Below are 27,500 nucleotides of genomic sequence, written 5' to 3' on the forward strand. Positions count from 1 at the left end.
TTACTTTATAGTAGCCATTCTACTTTACTTTCGTTGCTAAAGCCTTTGAAGAAAACATGAAATTCACATTGTCACAGTTTCATTACCTCATGAATCTGATGCCTTATGACTTCATAAGTAACCAATATTTGAGACTAGGAAAGCAGATAGTTTGGAACAGATGGTGTAGAACAAGAGGCTTAATAAAACCAAAATACAGAAATTACCAAAGATTGAACACCCCACAAAATGGATCCCTCCCATTCCATCTTTAATCAATTTGGATTTTGGAATTGTTTCCCTTGTCCTTTTAAACAAGAGTTGTTATTAATACTAATGTAGTTCTTTTGTTACAGATGTAATTTTCTTGTACTGTCTACTTAGTTAGTTGCCTAATAATTCGGAGTTTAAATAGAATTAGAGCTCACTCTGTGCCTTCTTTATATCCAAAATCAATATATTTAGTAAAAAACGATATACTGAAATTCAATGAATCAACTTTAACAAAAGTCCTTCTTGTCTCACAAATATGGTCCCTGAGTATAAGAAGGAAATAAATATTTGTCACAAGATATGAATTATTGATAAACAATTTTACTCTCTACCAATTTCACATTGCCATGACATATATTTGAAAAAAGATCAAAATATCACTGGCTGCAGATAAATCCATACACAAAGCAATATAGATATTTATGGAAAACACCTGGACAGTAAGTAAGCAGTTGATTGAGAAATCAATGAGTCCAACATTATAACTAAGCAACAAAGCAATGAATTTAATCTCATCATTCATGTTTATTTACTCCAGCCAGTCTCTGAAAAATCTTTATGTGAATATGAGACTCATGATAATCATGAGTTAATAATTTTTTCAAATAAATATTAATTCCTTATAAATAACAAATCCCCCAGGATTTTAAGGAAAGGCACAAGATTGTGAGATGTTCATACCTTTCTACCAGGCATTAATAAACAGTTTAAACAAGGTTTCAATTAAATAGCTTCAATCTGGAATCTAAATGGTAGGGGGTCACATACTCAGTTGGGTGATAGCGTACTTCTGCTTTATGCAAATAAAAAGCATATTTATTTAAGATTTATTGGTTAAACATTTTACCCTGTTACTGCATAAGTTTGGTATAAACTACAAATGATCTTAATCTCAAGTCAACCTCAGGGATATTGTCCATTCAGGAGGTAAGCTACATTGCATTAATAAAATATTCTTATTGTTTAGCTGCAGGTCAACTCTAATTGAGAAGACCTGTGAGCAAAGGCATCTTAACTCTTTAGTGTTGAAATTACTTTGTCAAAAGTAATCCTTATTCATTCACATTTCTAAAAATTAATCTGGTATTGTCTTGTAGCTTCAAGATTTCAAAGATGTAATTGTTTATTTTTAGAATGACATTGCAGGGTAGGTGTGAGCTTCTGGTTCTGGTTAATTTGAACATAAAATAGGTAGTATATTTGGGCTAAATACAGCCAGTTTGAACACTAAAGGGTTAAACATGACTTTCTCATCTTTTTCTCCAGCTAAAGTGCTATTTTTTGTTGATCAACCAACCATGTAAAGTTTGCAAGTTTCCCTTGTTAGCTTGAGCAAGCATCTTCTGGATCACATCACATCAGAGTTTTGAATTATGCAAATGTTTGAGATAATTCCATCTTTTGATATGTTCCCATTACACACACACACACACACACACAGAGTAAGTAATCAGTCATCACTCATGTATGAGTAGGATGGCTTAGTAGTCTGTATCACACTTTCACTAATTGTTTTAGGATTCTATGTGGTCCATGAGCAAACATAGACACTCTTTTGATGATCTCACTCTTGCTTCAGCAAACCATACAGGATATGACAGTTGATGGGAGAGAGGACTACACTAGTACTTGTTGTAACAGAGTAGACTAGAGCAACATGAAATTAAGTGACCGGCTGCCAAAGCAAGCAATTGAGACCACTACCTTATGAACATTAAGCCAAACACCTTACTTAACCAGTAGGCCACATACCTTTACAAGATATGCATACACACACACACACACACATTCACAACCTGATGAATGTCTCTGCATTAAGAAACTCTGAGTAGTGAAAAAATAGTTAACTTTAGCAATAATATATAATGTATTCAGTGTGTAACTTCCTTTTCAATTTTTTAAGGTTATACCTTAGGTTCTAAAGCTATTTCAGATTGCACAGATAGCCCCAAATGTACTAAGGTCAATCTATAGTTCAAATGTTATGGAATCTGGTCTGCTGTGTTTAATTGAAATATGCAAAAGGTACTTGAAGGCCCAACAGCAGTATTAAACCAAATGACAAATAAAATGTATTAAAAATTAAATCCAGAAAATAATTATTGAAAATGAAGTTATGTTTATAATAAAACCAGAACTAAAAGAATATACTAAACTATGCAACTGTAACACCTTACTGCAACTCTCAGCCACTACTCCCTCCCTCTCTCTCTTACACACACACACATGCGTGTGTGCACACATGCACGTCAACCATGAAGAAGTGTCATAGTTACCAACTGTTAGTCAATTAACAAGAGCTTGTCCTTGTTAAGTAAACAATCAAATCAAAATGCAATGAAGTGATGGAAAATTTCACAACGAACAACAAATCTATCTGATTACAGAGTTATGTTTTTCCTCCTCAAATAAATGCAAGTCAAAACACGTTTTCATGTTATAGGTTTTTTTGTGTTTCTGTATTCTTGATTTATGGTCAGGACAGTAAATGAGTGCAAGACAGCAACAAATATGACGTCAATAAATTTTTGGATTAGTTATTTCTTTTAGGATCAATTTCTGTGATGGTTTCATCTGTCTCTGATCAACAGGATTAGTACCTATCAGTTTGATTTGGTGTTTATGTTTACACCCTCCCTTTACAAAGTAGTCCTCTTAAGCCAATGTAGAAAATCAACAAAGAGATAAACCAATGAAATATAGCATGGTGAGGAAGATGATGTTCCCTGAATTGAAACTCAAAACACGAAACACCTATTGTCAATAAAAGTTTGGCCATATAGTGAATCTATAACACACCTCTCTGCTGCTATGTTGTGTCCCTGGTTAAAATATGTTATGCTAACCTAAAGTACAAAATATCTTCATAAACAGGTCTTCAAAGTACAACATGTAGTTCTCTGGGTCAAGATTTAGCTCTGATTTTATGGCGTTGAGTAACCAAGAGATAAACATCATACTAGATAGACATAAAATAATCTACCCAAATGATAATGATCTCATAACTATTTTAGTCAGAATAATGAAGTCAGGGATATAGAATTAACTGTACTGCCTAAAAGCATAAGGAAATAACTGCAATAGTTTTCATTTTATAACTTATGAACTGGCAGCCTTATACTATTTTTACTGGGCCATTTTATTTCTTCCTGGCCAAATTAACTGTAAACTTGTACCACGGAAAACTACAGATGGAGGCACTAAATAATGAATTTCTAAACATTAGTATTTGAGTGAGGGTATGATTGATTACACCAACTCTAGTATTAGACCAGTGTTTTATCAACCTCAAAATGAGGATAGGCAAAGTTAAACTTCATGGGATTTGAACCTGGAATGACTAAATACTACAAGGCATTTTATGTGATACTTTAATGATTATGCCAATCTATCACACTGAATAATTGACAAGTGTTTTGTAGCTCACACTTGTGGTTCAAACCACTAACCAACATGATGAAAAGCTGTTGGGGAAACCATTCTAGGATATCATCTTCTGAAGATAAAGTTTTCAGTAGTGGCCCACTAATTGAATGTATTTTCCTCTACATCAATGATCTTCCTGTCAATATTCTTCAATTCATCAATGTTTATGCTGATGATACTACTCTTTATTATGGTTTTCTTGGCAAACCTTCTCCCTTAAAACAGTTGGAACTTGATGCTAGTCTTGAGGTGGAACTGCAGACTGTTTAGAAATGAAGTGAGAAGTGGTTAGTAACTTTCAACCTTGCAAAACCAAACCCATGTCTTTCAGTAGGAAGCAAGATCCCAATCTTCCTCCCATTTAAATTAGTTACAACTCTGGGATATCACATAGTGAGACTACAGGAAAAGCCATCTTTGAAACTGGTCTTACTTTTTCACTTGATCTTTCTTGGGGTTCTTGCATACGATCAATTGGCAGGTCTACTTACTATAATATTGAGTCATTGTATAGGTCAAAGGACTACCTCACATCCAAGGTCATTTTGTATCTTTAAAAGTTCACAATTCATTGTTGTATGGAATGCTGTGGTCATATTTGGGCAGGTACACCTTGTCACTTGGATCTCCTCAATCAGGTTCAGAAGTGAGTCTCTAATTTGACTTGTGTCAACTCTACAACACTTGTCTCATCAACGTAACATCACCAGTTTTAGTCTTTTCTATCGTCATTGCCACAAGAAGTGCTCTGCTGAACAGTCATAGCATTTTTTCTTGAACAGCCTGACTTTTAAACTCACTTCCATCTCATTGTTTTCCTCCTTATGACCTGAACACGTTCAAGTCTCAAGTAAATTCATTCCTTTCATCTTAATTTCTCCTTCATATTCCTTTACACTAAGTGGCTTCTTGATTTGTCTGGGACTTTCTTATAAAAAAAAGGATATTACTGATATAATGTGGCATAATAAATAGGGAATTAATGGGTGCAAACCTTTTTGACATACAATTGTGATGTGCACATTATTATATTTGCCTCTCTCTATCTGGTTATCATTATATAGTTAAATAGTTTATAATAACTAATCAAAAACATCTAAATTTGTAGAATATAAGATCCTACCTATGCAAGCATTGAAAAATAAAACAGTGTTTAGTATATACAAGTCTCTGCTTATCTGAATTTATGAGCCAGCTTCAGATCCTAGAGAAGGAATTTGTAAATGTCATAGATTTTATACAGTTACCTAAGTGGCAAGACACCAGAGATAACAAAGTATATGCCAATCTAAATGCATCACAGAATTTCTGAGTTTATTTACATAAGGAACAGTTATATCCGGCTTGCAATTCTAGATTTTAAGGATGGAATGCTAAAAGCTAAATTTTCTTTTTTTTTTTAAATGGCCAGTTTAAAAACGCCAATAATTTATAACTGTTGTACTTACTGACACAAAGTACAGCAAGGAAAATGATGTAGATGATAAGTTCTCTTAGAGTGGTCTTCACGTGAAGTTCACGATCTCCTTTGGTCTCTTCTGTGTCACGCGTAGCCCACAAAGCTGGAAAAAAAAATGAAAACATAGGAATCAGATGATTATAATAAATTTATATAACTAATAAAACATTTTGCTTATTAAAGATAATTGTTGTTAATGAGCACCAGGTAGGTTCTGATGGAACAGATTGACGATGAAAGGCATTCTAGTCATGAGCACCCTACTTTTTATTCACAGTGTATCTAGGCTCACACCAACATTTAATGTCCATGTTGTCCATGCTGGCATGGGTTAGATGGTTTGATAGAATCCAACTGCATTGTACTCCAGTGTCTGATGTGACATGGTTTTTATGAATGGACACCCTTCTTATACCACCCATTTTTCAGTGCGTACTGGGTGGGGTTTTTTTGTGGCAACAGCATTAGTGAGGTTGGCATGCAGCCTGAAAGACTAAGATCCCCTTCAACTGAGAAAGGCTGCATTAGAGAAGGAAGTGGCTTTATGCTTTGAGATGAGGGTTAAAGTATGAAAGAAAGGGTCAGAACAGAACAGGCTTCTTGCTGTAGAGGAGCTATGCAGTTACTCAGGTTATAGAAGACATAGAGGAGGTGGCCAGAGTAGAGCTAGAAAGAGAGAAAAGTAGTGATGATGAGGTGCCAGGGCAGACCCTCAAGATATGTTGCAAGTAGATGTGAGTGGGGATAGGAGAACAGAAAGAGTGGTTGGGTAGAGGTTGTAAGATTGTATAGAAGAGTGAGGAAATGCATTTGAAGGAGAATATAATTCTTTGCCATGACGGCAATATCGCATTGTGGCATCATTGTCATTTCGTAATTCTATCAATTCCTTTTGAACATCATCCTTGCAATCAACTGCATCAATCTCAGATTGCTATACCAATTTGGAATATTCAGCACAATAACATCTTGAAATCGCTCCAATATGTCATCATGCAATGATTGTAAATATTTGCAATATGTAGTTAAATCCTCATCAGCCAATTCATCTTTCAAAGAATCAAGTTGTGGAAACTGATGGAACTGACATTTAGAAATGACTTATACAGCACCAATTTCGAAATGAAGGTAGTGATAAATGATTTGGAATCGATGAGAGTTTTTCTGTTTCCTTATAATAATTTATTCAAATCATTTAATTTTGTGAATATATCACAAAGAAAAAAGATATTGCACCTTGCAGCCATCAATGAAGCGGATTGTGAAGTAGCTTCAAAGAAAGATATGAATATATGAAACAGTTTGACAAAGCGTAAAACACTGTTGCCTTTTGATAGCCACCGCACTTTGATATGATATAAGAGTTAAGTAGGGTCTTCATCATTTCTCAGACAGAGTTGATGCAAAATTCAATCAGACAAGGGACTGGACTTCAGTTTGTTCACAGTCTTAATAACTAACTGTAGCGCATCATCCAATCTACAGTTCATATTTTTTGCCACTAAATGCTGCCAGTGTGCCAAGCAATGAGCAGTTAGTATCTAGTGGGAAATTTCACACTTTAGGAGAGATGAAAAACCTCTGTATCTTCCTATCATTGAAGGGCCTCCATCAGACGCACAGGCAAGAATATTACTGAGTGAACATTATGTTCAAAAAGGAAAGACTTGAGAGTGTGAAAAATAGTTGCGCCTTTTGAATCAAGCAGCAATTTCTCTGTGAACAGCATTTCCTCACACGGTTGAAGGTCTTTGCTAAAATACCAAACATATACCATCATCAAACATTGACTGTCCACAACAGTTGACTCATCCACTTGTATAGAAAATTCAGAATGTTGGAGAATATTAATGAGCTAATGTTTGACATCGTTGGCCATTTCTTTGATGCTTCAAGAAATTGTGTTATTACTAAGTGGGATCTTCATAATGTTATTGCATTTTTCATGCATAACGGTTGACAAAACCTCTTCGATAACTGGGCGGCGAGCTGGCAGAAACGTTAGCACGCTGGGCAAAATGCTAAGTGGTATTTCGTCTGCCGCAACGTTCTGAGTTCAAATTCCGCCGAGGTCGACTTTGCCTTTCATCCTTTCGGGGTCGATAAATTAAGTACCAGTTACGCACTGGGGTTGATGTAATCGACTTAATACCTATGTCTGTCCTTGTTTGTCCCCTCTGTGTTTAGCCCCTTGTGGGTAATAAAGAAATATATAACTGGGCAAAGTAATGTTTCTCCAATTGTGTGAAACTTTCCAGACTTAGCAACAAGCAATGCAATGTTGTATGATGCAATCACCCTGTCAGTCTCCTGTTTACTAGTTTCCTAAAATAGTATGTCGAATGTTTGTGTTTGCTTTTTGAAAGAGGAACTCAGTTGCAAAAATTATGATAATGGCTTGTCCTTCTTGTTAGAATGCTTTGCATCAAAGTGTTACTTCAAGTATGAAGGTTCCATTGCTTCGTTGGTCAATGTTTGATGGCAAAGAAGGCACATTGGTAATTGACAGTTCTGAGGAGAGGGAATAAATCCAAACGATAAATAATCACTGCTGTACTGTGGACCAATTTTCTTGACTGGAGGCATCAGTAAAGTGAAAATGTGAAAACGAATTTCTATAGACAGCATTAGAAAGGCAGTATGGTATTCCCAAAGAAAAGAAGAAGTCAATAGAGCAGAGTTCAGATGACACGTCTTTACTGGAGCAAATATTGATCTAGTTAATTTGGCTGCCAGCATTTCAAAAACTATGTGCACACCCACACTCAGTTGAGAGGTATTGTCATGTAAATTATTAGTGCAATGAAAAATGCACCCAGTACATTTTGTAAAAAGATTTCATAAAAAAGGAGGATATCCAGCTATAGAAACTATGCCAAAGCAGACACTGGAGCTTGACACAGTCCTCTGGTTCATCGGGTCTTATCAAACATTCAAGCCATATCAGTATGATGAAAGACATGTTAAATGATGATGATGATGATGCACATGTATATATGTAGGCAAAAATACAAACAAATAAAATGAGTAAGATTATAAGGGAAAGAGGAATCAAACAAATAATTCAATAAGCCAAGAAAAATATAGGGACTGTGAGATCCCTTTAGTCAAGTTGAGAACAAGACAACATCTCTCATGCAGGTGTCACAAAAAATACCCTGTAAAATACGAGAACCTTCAATCTTAAAGAGGACATGACACCACTCTAATGATGCAATCGTGAAAAAAGTACCCAGTACATTCTGTAAAGTGATTCATGTTAGGAAGGGTATTCAGCTGCAGAAACCAAATCATAAATAAAATGCAGGTGATGAGGCCCCCTAACCCTGTAGGTATGCAGTATAACCAAATATATGCTGTCTCTAACTGTGATAACCTCCTGATTCTATGCCAGTATGGAAAGCAGATGTGAAGTGAAGATGATGATGACATATACACATACGTGTGTGTGTGTTTTATTATTTATACAATATTATAAATTTAGTCGCATAAGAGCCTATTTTACTAACCAGTTTCATGTTGCAAAACATTCCAAACATAGAAATTAAATTAACAATCATCAGATATGACTGAATAGAAGAGAATGGCTTGAACTCTTTATTGCTGGAGGCCTCAAACCACTGCACTGAAGACATTTTAAGAAGAGACATTTTATCTCTGAGAGATAAAATGTCTCTTTAAAAAATTGAATGAAACTCACTGATAAAAAAACATATAGTAAAAAAGAAGGCTGGCTCTTACATTAGTCCCTTTTATTCATTGTCCCACATGTCAGAATTCAAGTAGTAAATGTCTACCCCAGTTTTATGTATACGTGATTGTGGAATGAAGATGGGATAAGGGTGAGGCAGAGAGGATTAGGAGGAAGAGAGAAAGTGGACTGAGACAGAGAGGAGCTTTTTTTTAAGGGTATGCATGATTGTGTATATATATGGGTGTTTATAAGAATTAACTGTGGGGAAAATATATTCCTTATTTATGTTGAGAGGACTACTAAAAGAAGAAATGTCAACTCTTACAGCTAGTGTAAAACTGACCAGCTGGCTAAGATATATTCCTTATAACGAGAATATGAGGAAAATATTTCCATTTTAGAGTTCAGATAGGACCCCTCAGTGGAGGGAACTCTTCAAAATAGTCCTTTTCTCTCATAAACGAAGTCTGCACTTCCTTTCTACACTTGGGAGATTCTTCAACATGAAACCACTTGGTAATGTGAATTGATTATTATGAGATTATTAAGTTTATAATGTTCACATATATAAATATAGTTATCTACTGAGTTTTCATAATAAATATAATAGTGCAGTCTTCTGCCTAGCCAGCTCCTGTCAAACCATGCAACCCAGGCCAGCATGGAAAGCGGACATTAAATGATGATGATATACAAACACAGGGGAGAGAGAGAGAGAGAGAGAACAGATAAAGAGGGAGGAAAGAGAGAAAATACAAGTATAATAGTCATAATACAAAACAGTAAAAAGCAGTTTCTATAGCATCATAGGAATTAATGAATTCAATGAACTGGAAAGAATTTGTCCAGACATGAATTTTTGTATTTATATACAGTGTGGAGGTGGATACAACTAGCAATAGGAATAATAAAGATGATTGTGGAGGTGGAAGGATGTCCATCAATATCAATAAATTCAGCATCTTTATCATTCTCTATTTCCTTATGAATTATGATCATCATCAATAGTAGTATCATCATCTTTCAATCTCTCGCTCAAATGCATTGGTGTCAAAGTGGAAAAATTATTCAGTCCATATAAACACACACACACAAATATATATCATCATCATTTAATGTCCGCTTTCCATGCTGGCATGGGTTAGACAGTTTGACTGGAACTGGTAAGCCGGAGGGCTACACCAGGTTCCAGTATGATCTGGCATAGTTTCTGCAGCTGGATGCCCTTCCTACCACCAACCACTCTGACAGTGCAATGGGTGCTTTTTACGTGCTGCTGGCATGGGTGCTATTTACATGACACCAGCAACAGCCATGACTACAATTCCATGGGTGCCATTTACATGACCCTGGCAACAGCCACAACTATGATTTCACTTGGTTTGACAAGTCTTCTCAAGCACAGCATATCGCGAAAGGTCTCGGTCATTTGTCATTTCCTCCGTTATATTTATACTAATGTTTGTTTTTATGTCAAGTTATACATAGAAACAATTTAACATTAAACTGAAGGATTACTTAATACTATTTAGTAGAGTATATATTTATAAGGACATCATGCTCGGAATGGTCAGTGGCAAGAGAGGAAGAGGCTGACCAAGAACCCGCTGGCTTGACACCATCAAGAGCCAGATTGATTTCATCTTCACCAGACAGCAGGATGCAAGGTTGCTCTTAAATACAAAAATCCCTCCCTGGTGAAGAAAGTACCCCCCAGCATAGACTAGTTATTAGTGACTTTAGATTTGAATGCCAGAAGGATACCAAGAGGCAGACCAATCCAAAAATGAAGGATTTGGAAGCTAAAGAACCTGTTATGTAGTCAGAGATTTAGGGCAGTGAAACATGGGCTGTGACTGCCGAAGACGCGTGCAGGCTTGAAAGAAATGAAACTAGTATGATCTGCTGGATGTGTAATGTCAGTGTGCACACACGACAGAGTGTAAGCACCCTGAGAGAAATGTTGGACATAAGAACAATCAGATGTAGTGTGCAAGAGAGACGACTGTCCTGGTATGGTCATGTGCTGCGTATGGATGAGGAAAGCTGTGTGAAGAAGTGTCACTCCTTAATAGTGGAAGGAACCCATGGAAGACATGGGATGAGGTGGTGAAGCATGACCTTTGAACATTGGGCCTCACAGAGGCAATGACAAAAGACCAAGACCTCTGAAGATATGCTGTGGAGATATGCTGTGAAGACCCGGCAAGTAAAGTGAGATCACAGCTATAGCCTATAGCATTTAAAAAAACCCTTTGAATCATCGGGCGACATGCCATGCTTGGGGAGACTAATTGAGTCAAGTAAAATCAAAATAAAACCAAATGAAAATTGTAGTTGTGGCCAATGCCAGTGCCACCTGACTGGCTCTCATGCTAGAGCCTGGTGTGGCCTCCTGGCTTGCCAGTCCCCAGTTAAACCGTCCAACCCATGCCAGAATGGAAAACGGACGTTAAACAATGATGATGATCATCATCATGTAGACATATATATGTGTATGTATGCATATATATATATATATATATATATATATACACATGTATGCAGTATATGCAAGAAAGAATATTACATTGGTTGGACATGTGATGCGAATGAAGACAACTGCATAAAGAGGTGCCGATTACTGAGGATGGATGGCACCTATGGGAGAGGAATACTCAGGAAGATATGAGACGAAGTGGTGAAGACCGATCTCAGGATTTTGAGCCTCACAGAGGAGATGACAATGGACTGAGTTGTCTGGTAATATGAGGTTTTTGAGAAAACCTGCCCACTTCAGTGAAATTGAGTTCTAGAAGCACTGTGGGTTCCACTCACAGGAAACAATAAAAAAACCTTTTCCACATCCTACATCTCTCCTCTTTCTCGCATTTTCTCTTTTCATATACTATGCTTATGCTTCTCTCTTGCTCCCCAATCCTGTTCTCACTGCCCTGCTCACTGTATCATTGCTATCCTGTTGTCCCTCACACCCTCTATATGCCCAAGTTTTACCAGTTACTGCATACCCTATCCCACACTCCTTGTATTCATGTGAAGTCTACTCCCTACTCATGCACCATGGCAATACTCTATCATTTATATTCTGACCCTGTACCCTGAGGGCATGCCCTTCCACTTTGTCACCACTTATCTCTCCCTGGCTCTTCTCTACCATCCCATTTATATCTGATCCCTATTCCTTGTGAGCATGCCCTGGCACTTCACCACCATCTCTCTCCCTCTTTCTCTTGCTTTCTTCCACATAAAAAGCACTCAGTCCACTCAACAGGGTCGTTGGTGTCAGGAAGGGCATCCAGACAGCGAAGCATGGTACAGTCTTCTGCCCAGCCAGCTCCTATCAAACCGTCCAACCCATACCAACATGGAAAGCAGATGTTAAATGATGATGATGATGAATGTGTGTATACACACACATATATATTGTTTGGCAGTATTCTGTATGCTAAAGAACCTGCCCACACATCCAGTCTTAGCAAAACAGTTATTAAAAAATTGTGTTATGTGTGTGTTTATATGTGTATGTGTAATGTGCATATGTATGTGCGTATGTATATAGGCATATATATATATATATATATATATATATATATGTATATGTACATATCTGTGCAGTTCTATATACTTCTATGCATATATATATATAGAGAGAGGGGGGAACAGGCTATGAGATGTCCACATTGGATTAAATATATGCTTAAATGTTTTAAAGAAACATAAATTACCATCTTTAATAATTATACTAGTTAACATAATGACTGTGATAATTAATATTTTTGCAAATACTAAAATGATTTTAGTAATAATAACAATAATAATATTGAGGGCATAAACCTAAGCATAAGCGAATTACCTCTGAATAAATAATGTACACCATACAGTAAAATGCAAACAAAACTGCTACAATTGATTGTAATATGAATCAACATTTTATAAACCACAATTCAACTGTAATACCAGTAGAGGTGATTATAAGACCAGAATTCAATTTGATTTAAAAAGTAATGCTATAACCTTCAACTGAATACCAGCGCAGGAAGCTTATTTGAATTAATTCACTTTGAAAACATCATGAGTAATGGACCCTTGATGAAATTGCAGTGACTAGGATGCATAATTGCATACAGAGCAATGTGTAGTTGCTGCAATTGAAACATATGTTGGTCATTGTTATATATGCTTTTTTAATAAAAAGTTTTGGATGTGAGTAATTCTCCACTCTCCTCTTCATTTTCAATTATATATATCAAAGTACTATCAAGATCACATCATTGTTTCTCTGATAATTTCTCCCTAGCTCTCACCCATTCCATTTCCTCTATCATTAGCACCTTTCCCTCTTACCACACATCCTTTTATCACACATCTGTCTATTACCCAATTTACTAAAACCAATATCTCTTCTGCCTATGCCTTTATACTTCATGCTTCACATACCTATACCTCTATTACTTCATCTTCTAATCCCTCCATCCCCTTCTCAATTTCACTGTTCCATACCACTTGTAGATGAAATTGGCGTTAGATCTCATGTCTGCCCTTTGGTTCAAGATCAGCTACAGATGCCACAGCACCTATCTGATCAGATGTCCCTCTCACCAACACTAATTTGTGCCACACATTGGTTTAGTACCCAACTTATACTGTTCACTGGTACCCAACCACATTCCATTCTTGTGACTACCACTTTCATCAAGCCCACCTTGAAACTTATGTGTAGGATGCTGCATTGAACCATTGTGCCCTGTACACTATACCTTTACTCACCTCTACTGTACAGCTTGTCCTCACTCCATTTTCACTGGCATTATATTCTTGCTTCTTCTCTCCCACGCATCCAAAGTCTCTGTCATCACTCCTTCTTCTGTGTCATTAGCCTTGTGCCACCACCTTATCCTCTTGCTTACACTATTCTGAATATACATAACTCAGAAAACTGAGTACCTCATCACTCATCCCTTCTCCCCATCACTTATTGACCTATCACTCAATCACTATTACACATCCCTCTCCTCACTTTCATTTATTCTCATCTCCTGCTATGTACAAAGGCTGACAAGTGAGCAAAGATGAGGTTCCTTAAGTCAAGTCAAGGGCAGAACACCTCTCTAGGACTGATGCCATGCCAAAAAGCACCCACTCTGAAAGCTGATCGATGTAAGGAAGAATAACAAACTGTAGGAATAAAACCAAAAATTAAACGCAAGCAAAATGCAATCCTTTGAACGCATTTATGGAAGTAGTACACCAAAATATGTGCTGATTCCAGTGGTAGTAGCCAAGCCAAAACTGAGACACTGGAATGATGTAAGTCTTCCAACCCACAGAATCCTGTCCAACTATCTAACCTATGCAGAGTTGTAACGTAATTTGTTACATACAATAAATAAGGTAACCAGACAATAGTAAAAACAATGTAATAAACTAACAAATCTCTTTACAAACAAACAAACAATCAATATTCCTTATGAACTAACCAACCAACACCTTCCGACTTCACTGGACTCCGAACTCTGAACCTCAAACTCACTCGGATCGTTACTATTGCAAGGGGGGGGGGGCATTGTAACTCTCATCACAACATCTCCCCTTTTGAGATTTCAACTACTGTGAGAAAGTGGGCTTTCTTTTATTTTTATTTATTTTTTCCTCCCAGTACCTCTCCTCTTTTTTTCCCTTTAGCTGTTGTATCTTAATTGTTGCCCAACTTTTAAGGAAATATTGTTTGCTGCACACAGCAATTTCCCTTTTCGTTGTACTAAGCACTCTTGTTTTCCTTTCCTTCTTTTATTTATTTTTTTTTTTTGCAAATTCAATACGTTTAGTTAATACTTCTAGATATTTAGTCTGTTTTGCTTTCTGAAGCCAGTTCTACAGGGTTCAATATCTCTCAGTGCAGGCACTTTAAACGTATCATAGAAGACGTCAATTGATATTACTCTTCCTTCTTCTGTATGCCTCATCTTAACTGGTTGAAGTGTCTCTTATATTCCAAACATTGTCCTTTAATTAAATACATCATTTTACCTAATCTTTTGATTACACAGCCATCTTCCCAACCTTCTTTACCATTTTGGTAATTTTTAAAATGAACTTTATCTCTTACTTTAAAATATTTTGTAATATTTCTTGTACTTCCCTCAAACTCAGAAGTGGTAAATATCCAAGCAAGATATATACTGCAGGCTGCTCTTCAGACGAAGGATATTTTGATTAAATGAAAGTTTACATTGTTATAAGCAGGTACATGTTAACGCATAAAAGATTCATTCTGATTGAATCTGCCATGTGTTAACATGTAACTCTTGTATTCTTATTTGCACACCCAGCAACCCTAGTTGCCTACTGTGAAATATAAAAGAACTTTTTTTCAGTTTATCATACTTTGATACAAAAAAAATTCACAACCTTCCATCCTAATAAACCACTATTGTCCCTAAAAGTTGTTTTTTATATTTACTATGGATTGCTTGAAGCTAACTTTCTTCCTACACCTCAATCACTGGATCTTACATTTATATATATAGAAGGTTGTTTATGGTCAGTGAGAGTGACCATTGGACATAAACAACCATATAAATATTATTACTCTAATGTTTTAGTGTGTGCTTCTTTTTTTGAACTACTGACCAATATGTGTGTGTGTGTGTGTGTGCGTATGTGTTCTTTTAGAGAGAGAGAAAGAGAGACAGACAGATAAAAAAAATAGGGACACCATTTCTTTAGAGTTCCACTCTGCTGGCCATGCTGGAGCACCATCTTGAAGAATTTTTAGTTGGACATACTGACCCCAGAATGTTTGTTTTTTTTACTTGTGGCAGTCATTAGAGAGAGAGAGAGAGATTTACTGTGTTTAATTGTGCAGAACAGACCATCCTCGAATAAATAAATGAATGAATATATATGGTGTGATGGTTGTCATTGTCTTGAGTGCTGACCATTCTCGCCAGAGGACAATTTCTGGCCAAATAGAAAGACAGAAAGATAGAGAGAGAAAGAGAAATTGAAAGGTGTTGATTCTTTGAAAATTTTGGCACTTTAGCTCTGGTCACGCCATCATCATCATTATCATCACCATTGTTTAAGAGTGAAAGTTGATAAAGCACCCACACTTATATATGCTGTGGGATAAACAGACAGAATGTCTCTTTTATATATATAGATCAGTGCTTATCAAACTTTCTGCTGGGGTGGAACCCCAAGGAAACATTCCACTGGCTCGAGGAACCCCTGTGCAATAATTTAATAGTTTTATGCACACATATCTGCACAGGAGAATTAAAAAATACTGCTGATTTTGGCAGTTTTGTAACTTCTTGCAGAACCCCTGGACTGTACTGGTGGAACCCTGGTTGAAAACCACAGATATAGATGATCTTAATATTATGTAATAGCCCCAAGGTGGTTAACTGGCTGAATTGTAAGCTTGCCAGACAAAATGCTTAGCAGCATTTCATGTATCTTTACACTCTCTAAGTTCAAATCCCGACTAAGTCGACTTTGCCTTTCATCCAGTCAAGGTTGATAAAATAAGTACCAGTTGAACACTGGGGTCGATGTAACCGACTAGCCCCCACCCACCGAAATTGCTGGTCTTCTTTCAAAATTTGAAGCCTATATTATATAATAGCCCTGTACTGATTACATATAACCTAATTAACCCTTTAGCATTTAAACTGGCCATATCTGGCCAAAAGTATTCTGCCTGTTTTATGTCCAAACTGGCCAGATCTGGCCTCTCACACCAACCCTACAATATCATTCTGAAGGATTAACAGCTACCTCATCAAATTCTCATAGCTCTAAGATAATGCATGATTAGTTCAAAACAAAGTGGATGAAAAAGCATTAATTTTGGTAGAATAATGCGAACACTAAAGGGTTAAATCACACAGCAGTGGGAGTTAACATAAATACTATTTACAAGGTCAATATACAGTTTGAGACCCGTTAACGAAAACAAAAAAAAATCCAGCCTACTAGATGTAAAAAAAAAATGTGTAGAAAACGAATATGAAAAAAAAATTGCGTAAACGGGGTGGAGGTGTTGAAAGGACTTTCGGAAAATTCACAAGATCCGATTTTTTTCACCATAACTTTCAGGAAAATAGGTATATATTGATGAAATTTTATACAAATACCATTCAAACGACATAAATTACGATTATAAATAGATTTCTGAGGAATTCGTTTTCTACACATTTGTTTACACCTATTAAACTGGTTTTTTTTTGTTTTGTTTTTTTGTTTTGGTGACTGGGCACCAAACTAGATCCTGAAAGTTATGAGGGGAAAAAAACGGATCGTGTGAACTTTCCAACAGACCTCTCCCCACCCCTTCGGAAAACACCCTCCCCCCCGGATTTCTTTATGACCGCAATTTGTGCCATTTGAACGATATTTCTATAAAATTTCATCGATATATATATATATATATATATATATATATATATATTCCTGAAAGTTATGAGAGGGGAAAATCGAATTTTGTTAATTTTCCGAAAGTCTTCTCCTTACCCCACCCCGTTTGCGCAATGTTTTTTTTTTTCATATTCGTTTTCTAGACATTCTTTAACACCTAGTAGGCTGAGTTTTTTTTGTTTTTTTTTCGTTAACGGGTCTCAAACTGTATATTGTCCATTAAGAGCACCCACAGACTCTGTGTGCGTGCGTGCGTGCGCGCACACACACACGTACGACTGAACGAGTAAGAGTTAAGCACTAAATTCCTTCAACTTATGCAACTGGCCTCAAAACATTTGAAGGCTTAATTACTTCGCTGCTTGCAGAATTAACAAATGTGCGTTTTGAGTTGTAGATAATTTGTTTATATAAAATGAACATTAAGATCACTGGTTCCCAAACGTTTTTTTTTTTACTCACGGTACAATCTAAAGCAAATAAGAAAATGCTTTGGTGCGTTTTAGGCATAAAATATTTTAAATAAACATTAAAAATATTTATATATTTTAACCTATAAATATGATTTAAACCGGAAAATTTACTAAATACTTAGATGTTTATTCAATTAATGAAGTATTCTTAACAAGGGTTTTTCACAATTTTATTTTTAAATATAATTTTGTTAATCCGAAATATATGAAGTACTTGAGAAGCACTGGAAACAAAAATACTAGAACAAAAAATGAAGGGAGAAAAACTACCCTTCTCCTTCCCAATAAGATATGGAACTTCGAAGGACAGTTATTCGAAAACACCGCCGAAAACTTTAACAATGCGAAGATAATTTTTATCTTAGAAAAGTCTTTTTTGAAAAGAACATAAATTTTATTAATTTCACATAATTACGTCTAGAAATTATTATTACAACATTAGATAATAAAACTCTAGTAATAAGTTTTGCATTATGTATTGGGCGTGTCTTTTATTTGCTAAACCATTATCTATAGAATTTGTCTCATTTTTAAAAAAGTGCTTAACACTAAGAGGAAGTACTTATACAAACAATAAGTTCTTTGCAAAAGCACATCCTACGTCGTGTTATAATATAGGTTCAAATAGAATTTTTGAATTATAACTTACTTTTTCTATACGTACTCTCTCTCTCTCTCTCTCTCTCTCTCTCTTCATTCATTTTTCCCCTTTTGTGCTTGGTATTTTGTTGCTTTTGTTATTTGCTTATTTAATTTCATAACCAGAATATCTCCACGAAGAAAAAAATAACGAATTCTAATGCGATCTGTTATATATGTATTCTCTTTCTTCGCTTAAAAGTTTATAAACCTTCTATTTACACAAAACCATTATCTCTTTCGACTTATTTACCACCAAATCCCTTTATCTATATACTTATTCCATTGTTTGTCAGTTCTTCACATTCGGCAGAACTTTTTTTTATTATTGATTGAGTGAGTGGGAGGGCAGTTATGTGTGTCTGTGTAAGTAGATGAGGGCTACTTTAAATCCCAAATGTGAAATAAGGAATTTCAGAGACAAAACGTTCATTGTACTTTTTAAATTTACAATACACAAGACAACAAAAGCATAATATATAAGCTATCCATGTGCATGCTCTGTCTGTCTGTCTGTCTGTAAGAAAATTAGGAAATGAAAACATAGCATTTAATTATCAGAAAGGGATAAATAATTTCTAAATATAATAATAATAATAATAATAATAATAATAATAATAATAATAAATAATAATAATAATGCCCTGATGCACTACCAAGCAGTGGCTCTCGTGGCTTCTGATCTTAACTGATTGGAAGTGTTATCATGTACATTGTTTTGTCTTGGTATAAAAGATGGGCTACAGCAAATATTCTGCTCAATACCACAGATTTGCTTGTCAGTTGCTTGACCGTAACCAGTTGAGCATGTCCTTTAGTGGCTGACGATATGTGCATCTCTGATATGTGCAAGCAGAGTGTTGAAAGGAATTCTTGGAGGTTTGGATAATTCACCTCTGGAAACATGGGTGTTTCGTTCAACATCCTTAAACAACCCTTATTCAGGGACGTTTTGAGCAGGATGGGTTACTTGACCAGAAGAAAATTCTAACTGGGCCCTACCTGCAAGGTCATGTGCTATTTATCTTGATATGAGATCACCACGCCACGCATAATAATAATAATAATAATAATAATAATAATAATAACTTATTGTTTATAATCATAATGCAATAAAGTTAAATTAAATAAACAAATAAATAGCAAATCCAGAATAATATGGAAAGAGGGTTTTAGCAGATAATAAATTTTTATTAAATGCTGTATCTCCATTTCCTAATTTTCTTTTACATGATTATAAACCATGATTTATATTTAGACCTATTATTTTATGAATATTATTATTCATAACAAATATCAGGTAATGAACCAGTAATTCATTGGGTATTACTATCCCTTAATGAGGCTAATTTAATCTCTAATTGAATTCTATAAACTATTTATGTATCTATCTAACACGTACGTACGTATGTATGTATGTAGATAGATAGATAAAACTTCTCCTTGACTCTCTCGGCGCTGACACGTGATGAAAGGGAATTTATCTTTCTGTCCATTTCCTTCCTAAAGACAAGACGTGTTTATACCTGTCTCCTCTCTTTGCTCGTCCTCCTAGCGTTCATAATAATTTTTCTATCGTCTTGATTTAACAGCGCTCACCGTTTGTTTTTACTGTCTTGTTCTCACTGTCCTGTTCTTGTTACCACTTTCACCCTTCGCAAAAAATCCCAAATTTTATTTAATTTGCTTTGCGGGAAGGATTGTTTCAACAAAGTCGCGTATTGTCCTTACCTTTGAAATGTGGAGTAAATGAAATGGAAAACTGATAAAAGGGAATATTCTTCTCGTTTCTATTTGTTTTTTCGTTGTTCAAAAAAAAAATTCGTTTTCTATGTTTTTGTTTTTATGTTTGCATTTCTCATTGTGTTCAATGTCTTTTTGATGTCCTGTACCCATATATGCATGTATATATACATATATATGTAGGTATGTACATATATGTAGGTATGTACATATATGTATGTATATATGCATATATTTATATATTATTTATATTATTAATATTATTATTATTATTATATATATTTGTAATATAATATGTGACAATTATTTGGTTGCCATAATAAAACTCCGAGTTTCAGATGTCGGGACGGAAACCTGCACCGACATCTCTTCAGTTATCGAGGCAATTAAAATATGCTATAAAAATTACCGTTAAACAAAGGGTTATTACTATGTAAATGACCGTTATTAAGACAAAAGAGCTATTAGAATGACCATTAAATAAGGGAAAAAACTGAAGGGGAGGAAGTAAAAAGTAAAGGAATAAGAAAACTCATAGAATTCGTGTGTTCGCCCATATACATACATACACATGCATGTGCGCACACCCACGTATATGTGCCTGTATGCATACATTCACTCAGACTTGCATGAAACACACACATGCGCACCCACATATATGTCAAATAGATGCACATATATATGCAACCATGCATGTACACATATAGAAATCTACATACACACACACACATGTGCACATACCCATATGCGCAGTTATATTCAAATGCATATGTACATGCACACACGTAACCATATGTGCACAGTTATATTCAAATGCATGTCTAAAAAACATGTGCATATGATCACTTACACTTGCATGGACTCCCACGTACATATGCAACCATACACATGTGCATATTCATGCGCACACAAACATTTCATATACACATCTATATATGTACATGCACAAGCAAAATGCAGGGTGGAAGGTAAAATACAGTAAAAAAAGTGTAAAAATATATAAAGCAAAAAATTTTTTAAATATATCTCTATAAGTATGTAAAAAAATATGTAAAAATGTATAAGAAATATATATAAAATGTATAGAGAGATAAAAAGCAAGTTCTATCTGTGATCTTGGGGGGACCAAAAACTTAACAAATATTTAGCCACATTTGGACATGATACAAAAAGTTCAGTCCTTGAATTTAGACATGTAGCAGTGCCTAAGCTGCTTTTTCAGATGAGACATCTTTCCGTATCACAAAGACCGCACTTATCACTGCTGTTGGTGTAAGGCTTACACTTGGCTAAGATCTTCCAATGGATGTTGTAACTGACACCTTTCTCTTTCTCTTTTATGTACCTGGATAATTTGGTCATAAAAAAATAATAGGGCCCAAGAAAGCATTAGGCATTTATAAACAAGCATATCATTCGAGTCTACATTTTGTTGAGACTCGCACGTCGTTAGAGTCTCTACATTTTGTTGAGACTCACACTCAGCCATGCTCATCTAATATTCATATAATATGTATCTATATCTATCTATATATATATATTTTACTATATAATATATATATATATATATATATATATATATATATATATTATATATATATATATTTGTATATATATATATTGTATATATATATATATTTGTATATATATATATATTTGTATAATATATATATATATATTTGTATATATATATATATATGTGTGTGTGGTGTGTGTGTGTGTGTATGTGTTTGTGTTTGTCCCCCCAACATCGCTTGACAACCGATGCTGGTATGTTTACATCCACGTAACTTAGCAGTTTGGCAAAAGAGCCGATAGAATAAGTACTAGGCTTGCAAAGAGTAAGTCCTGGGGCCGATTTGCTCAATTCAAGGCGGTGCTCCAGCATGGCCACAGTCACATGACTGAAACAAGTGAAAGAGAGAGAGAATATATCGGTATATATATAAATATATATGCATATAGTTATACATATATATATATATATATATTATATATATTATATATATATATATGAGAGATCGTTGCCACTACACACATTTTTTTTCTCTCCTTGCTTTTTTTGTGTCCCTTTCTGTAGAAGAGTGTAGGCTCGAAACATAAAAGACTTTTTCAATTCCTGAGCATTATACATCTGTTTGTTTGCTACACCACCTGTCTTCGTCTTTTGTTTTCTTCGTGAACTCTCCCTATATATATATATATATAGTTATACATATAACTATATATTTATATAGATAGAGAGAGAGATAGATAATTATATATGCATATAGTTATACATATATATATATGAATACATAAGCATATAGTTATACATATACATATATATATATGAATATATATATAGTTATACATATATATATATATATAGTTTATATATATATAACTATATATACATATATGTATTTATGCTATAGTTATATATATATATATAGGCGCAGGAGTGGCTGTGTGGTAAGTAGTTGATAACCAACCACATGGTTGCGGGTCAGTCCCCTGCGTGGCATCTTGGGCAAGTGTCTTCGCTATAGCCCGGGCCGACCAATGCCTTGTGAGTGGATTTGGTAGACGGAAACTGAAAGAAGCCTGTCGTATATATGTATATATATATGTGTGTGTGTGTGTGTGTGTGTTTGTCCCCCTAGCATTGCTTGACAACCGATGCTGGTATGTTTACGTCCCCGTCACTTAGCGGTTCGGCAAAAAAGAGACCGATAGAATAAGTACTAAAGGCGGTGCTCCAGCATGGCCGCAGTCAAAATGACTGAAACAAGTAAAAGAGTAAAAGAGTAATATATATATATATATATATATATATATATATATGCATATAGTTATATATATACATATATCATCATCGTCATTTAGTGTCCGCTTTCCATGCTAGCATGGGTTGGACGGTTCAACTGGGGTCTGTGAGGCCAGAAGGCTGCATCAGGCTCAGTCTGATCTGGCAGTGTTTCTACGGCTGGGTGCCCTTCCTAACGCCAACCACTCCGTGAGTGTAGTGGGTGCTTTTTACGTGCCACCCACACAGGTGCCAGACGGAGTTGGCAAACGGCCACGGATGGATGGTGCTTTTTACGTGCCACCCGCACGGGGGCCAGGCAAGGCTCGCAACGGCCACGATCGGATATATATGCATATAGTTATATATATATATATATATATACATACATATATATATATGCATATAGTTATATATATATACATATAGTTATATATATATGCATATAGTTATATATATACATACATATATATGCATATAGTTATATATACATACATATATATATATATGCATATAGTATATATATACATACATATATATATGCATATAGTTATATATATATGCATATAGTTATATATATACACACATATATATATACATACATATGTATATATACATACATATATATACATACACACATATATATATATACATACATATATATACATACATATATATATACATACATATATAACATACATAATATATATATTATACATACATACATATATACATACATATATATATATACATACATACATATATACATACATATATATATATATACATACATACATATATACATACATACATATATATATACATATAACCCATGCTAGCATGGAAAACGGACGCTAAACGACGATGATGATATATATATATATATTATTATATATATATATACACAGTGGGGGGAAATAAATATTCGTATATGTCAAAATTCTTTATTTAATTTCTAATGAACATAAATGGAATATACCAATACTATATTTGCATACACATGCATAAACTAAGAATATGCTAAAGAAACTAATAAATTATAGTAACTAAAGAATTTATATTCAATTATAAATATTTAGGGGTGTAAAAAGTATTCGTGCAGAACATAAATAACTGATAATTCTGATTTAATACTTCGTAGCATAACCATTATTCAGTTCCACTTCAACCAATCTCTTCTTGTTGTTCTTATCAATGACTCGCATATTTCCTTAGTAATTTTTTCCCTTTCTTCTTGACAAATTTTCTTCAAATCTGCAATGCACGTTGGGGCTCTTGAATGCATTTTAATTTTCAAATAATGCCACAAATTTTTATGTCACTGGCTTGGCCATTCTAATAATTTTATATTGTGATCGACAATCCTTTTTTTGGTAGACTTCGCCGTGTGCTTGGGGCCGTTATCCTGTTGTAAAACCCACCCTTCACAAAGCTGGAGCTTTTCTACAGAGTCCCATAAATTATTGTTCAAAATATTTTGGTACATCTCTACATTCATTCTACCATCTATCACATGTAAATTGCCAGTACCATTTGCAGAGAAACACCCCCACACCATGATGTTGCCACCTCCAAACTTTACAGTAGGAATTGTGTTTTTCGGCGAATAGGCGGTATCATCTTTCCTCTAAACATGGCTAGGCGAATTTTGTCCAAACAATTCAATTTTCGACTTGTCTGTCCATAGAACATTTTCCCAGAATGTATCAGATTTATCTTTATGTTCATAAACGAATTTTAAATGGGCATCTCTATGCCATTTAGTCAACAGTGGAGTTTTTCTAGGAGAGAGTGACTTCAGTTCATTCCTATGAAGTTCATTGCTGATTGTTCAAGCTAACAAATCTTCTTGTAACTCTTTTCTGGTGATCATTGTGTTTTTTTCGATTCTTCAGTTCATTTTTCTTAAAGATCTAGGGGAAATCTTGCAGGATGCACTGGATCTTATTCTGTTTTCAAAAGTTCCCAATTTTTTATATCTTTAAATAAATGAAGATATGGTAGAAAATGGAATACAAAGGGTCTCTGATATTTTCCTGTAACTTTTACCTGCTTTCCACTGTTCAATAATTAAGTTTTTCACTGAATTTGTGAGTTCTTTACTTTTCACCATTATTACGATACTATTTTATGTTATCTCAGTGCTGAATCGGTTGGTGCCGTTTACATGCCACCGGCATGGAAGCCAGTCAAAGCTGCGCTGGCATCGGCCACATTCAGATGGTGCTTTTTTACATGCCACCGGCACGGATATCACAGCAACAGTTTCCATTTGATTTTTATTTTCATGTTGATGTACTTGACTCAATAGGTCTCCTCAAGCACAGCAGGTCACCCTACGATCCAAGGTAAGCACAGCAGGCAGTCCTGCGATCCAAGGTACTTTGGATGGGCTGGGGCTGCTATATGGAGCTGGTGCAGGAAACAGTCATGAACTCACGTTATTTGTCAGGTCTTCGCAGTCACAGTATCTCTCCAGAGGTCTCGGTCTTTCATCATTACCACTGTGAGGCCCAACATTCGAAGGTCATGCTTGACCACCTCATCCCATGTCTTCCTGGGTCTACCTCCACCGCGGATTCCTTCAACTGTTTGATAGTGGCACTTCTTCACACATCTCTCCTCACCCATCCATAGTACATGACCATACCAGCGCAAACGTCTCTCTTGCACACCACATCCGATGCTTCTTATGTCTAGCATTTCCCTCAGAGTGCTTACACACTGTTGTGTGTGCACACTGACATTACATATCCAACAGATCATGCTAGCTTCATTTCTTTCAAGCTTATGCATGTCCTCAGCAGTCACAGCCCATGTTTCACTACCGTGAAGCATTGCAGTTCGCATACATGCGTCGTACAATCTACCTTTCACTCTGAGCGAGAGACCCTTTGTCACCAGTTGGGGTAGAAGCTTTCTAAACTTTGCCCAAGCTATTCGTATTCTAGTGGTGACACTCTCTGAGCATCCACCTCCACTACTAACTTGGTCACCTAGGTAGCGGAAACAATCAACTACTTCTAGTTTCTCCCGCTGGAGTGTGATGGAATCTGTTTTCTGAGTATGCGGTGCCTATTGCTCCTGTGCATCTGCTGCACACGAAAGCTATCTTCTCAGTTAATTTTCCTTTGATGTTGCTGCACCTCTTATGCGTCCATAGCTTACACTGGGTACATCTTGTGGAGTTTCTACCTACACCTTTTCTACAGATCGAGCAGAGCCACCCACATGAGGGTGTGTGTGATGAGTTTGCCTTCCTACTTACTAGAACTTTGGTCTTTGCTACATTGACTCTAAGGCCTTTTGATTCTAAACATAGCTTCCACACATGAAATTTCTTTTCTAGTTCCGGTAGTGATTTTGCTATGAGGGCCAGATCATCAGCATAGAAGAGCTCCCAGGGGCACCCGTCTTGAATTCTTCTGTTATTGCCTGGAGGACTATGATGAATAAAAGGGGACTAAAGGCTGAACCTTGGTGGGCCCCTACTTCTACCCAGAATTCTTCACTATACTCGTTGCCAATCCTAACCTTACTAACAGCCTCTCTGTATAGGGCCTGAACAGCCCTTATTAACCATTCGTCAATCTCCAGTTTCCGCATCACCCACCAGATAAGGGATTGGGGGACCCTGTCAAAGGCTTTCTCTAAGTCCACAAAAGCTAAGTAGAGGGGTTTATCTTTAGCTAGGTATTTCTCCTGCAGTTGTCAAAACAGGAATATGGCATCAGTGGTGCTTCTATCCAGAACAAAACTGAACTGTATCTCATCTAAGCAAACTCTCTCCCTAATGAGATGGGCTATGATTCTCTCCGTGACCTTCATCACCTGATCCAGCAGTTTGATACCCCTGTAGTTATTTCTGTCTAGAGCATCAGCTTTACCCTTGTAGCAGTTGACTATGGTGCTGCTACGCCAGTCATTGGTGAACTACCTGGTTCACAATGCGGGTGACTAGGCCATAGCCCACACCACCAGTTGTTTTAAACCTCTCAGCAGTGATACCTGATGGGCCGGGGGCTTTTCCTGGCTTCATACCTTTAATTGCTTTATCTACTAGGGAGCTGTCTATTGGGATAGCTGGTCCCTCTACTGGGTCAACATTTGGCAGGCTTTCCTCCTCCCATTCATTCTCCACATTCAGCAGTATTTCATAATGGCTTCTCCAAGCCTCTTTCTTTTCAGAAACATTAAAAGCAAGTGCACCATCATGCATGTAGACGCATTTCTCTCCTGTAACATCACAATTTTCTCTTACACACTGTCTAGCAATCCGAAAAACCTCAGTTCTTTGGTCCTCACGTCGCTGGACATTGGCAAACTTCTTCTTTTCCGCTTTGCCCTTGGCTATATATACCTGCCACCCAGCCTCCCTTTTGGCTACCTGGTACAGTTCCCTGCTACCCCCATCCCTAAAGGAAATTACTGTTTAAATTATATATAATGATAGAGATTACTTATATGCACTAAAGGTGTGTTTTTGCCGATGTTTACATCTGTATGCTCGCTCTATAACCATGTTTACTAGGGGATTTTTAGAAAAAAATAATGAAAAATAGTTCAGAATTACAGAGAAGACAGAATTCCTTGCTTTTGTCATAA

The 27,500-nt window shown here is 35.8% G+C and overlaps 1 protein-coding gene across 2 annotated transcripts in view; it reads right to left on the reverse strand.

Annotated features, from left to right (window-relative positions):
- The window catches only part of LOC115216305 (polycystin-2-like), a 72,079-nt gene that overhangs the window by 35,787 nt on the left and 8,792 nt on the right, over positions 1–27,500 (reverse strand). For both annotated transcript variants that reach the window (XM_029785506.2, XM_029785507.2), the window contains exon 2: positions 5,127–5,240. In XM_029785506.2, coding sequence (XP_029641366.1) covers positions 5,127–5,240 — 114 coding nt within the window. The remainder of the gene's footprint in view (positions 1–5,126; positions 5,241–27,500) is intronic.

Source organism: Octopus sinensis, linkage group LG10 (assembly GCF_006345805.1).
Source record: "Octopus sinensis linkage group LG10, ASM634580v1, whole genome shotgun sequence".
NCBI lineage: Eukaryota > Metazoa > Mollusca > Cephalopoda > Octopoda > Octopodidae > Octopus > Octopus sinensis.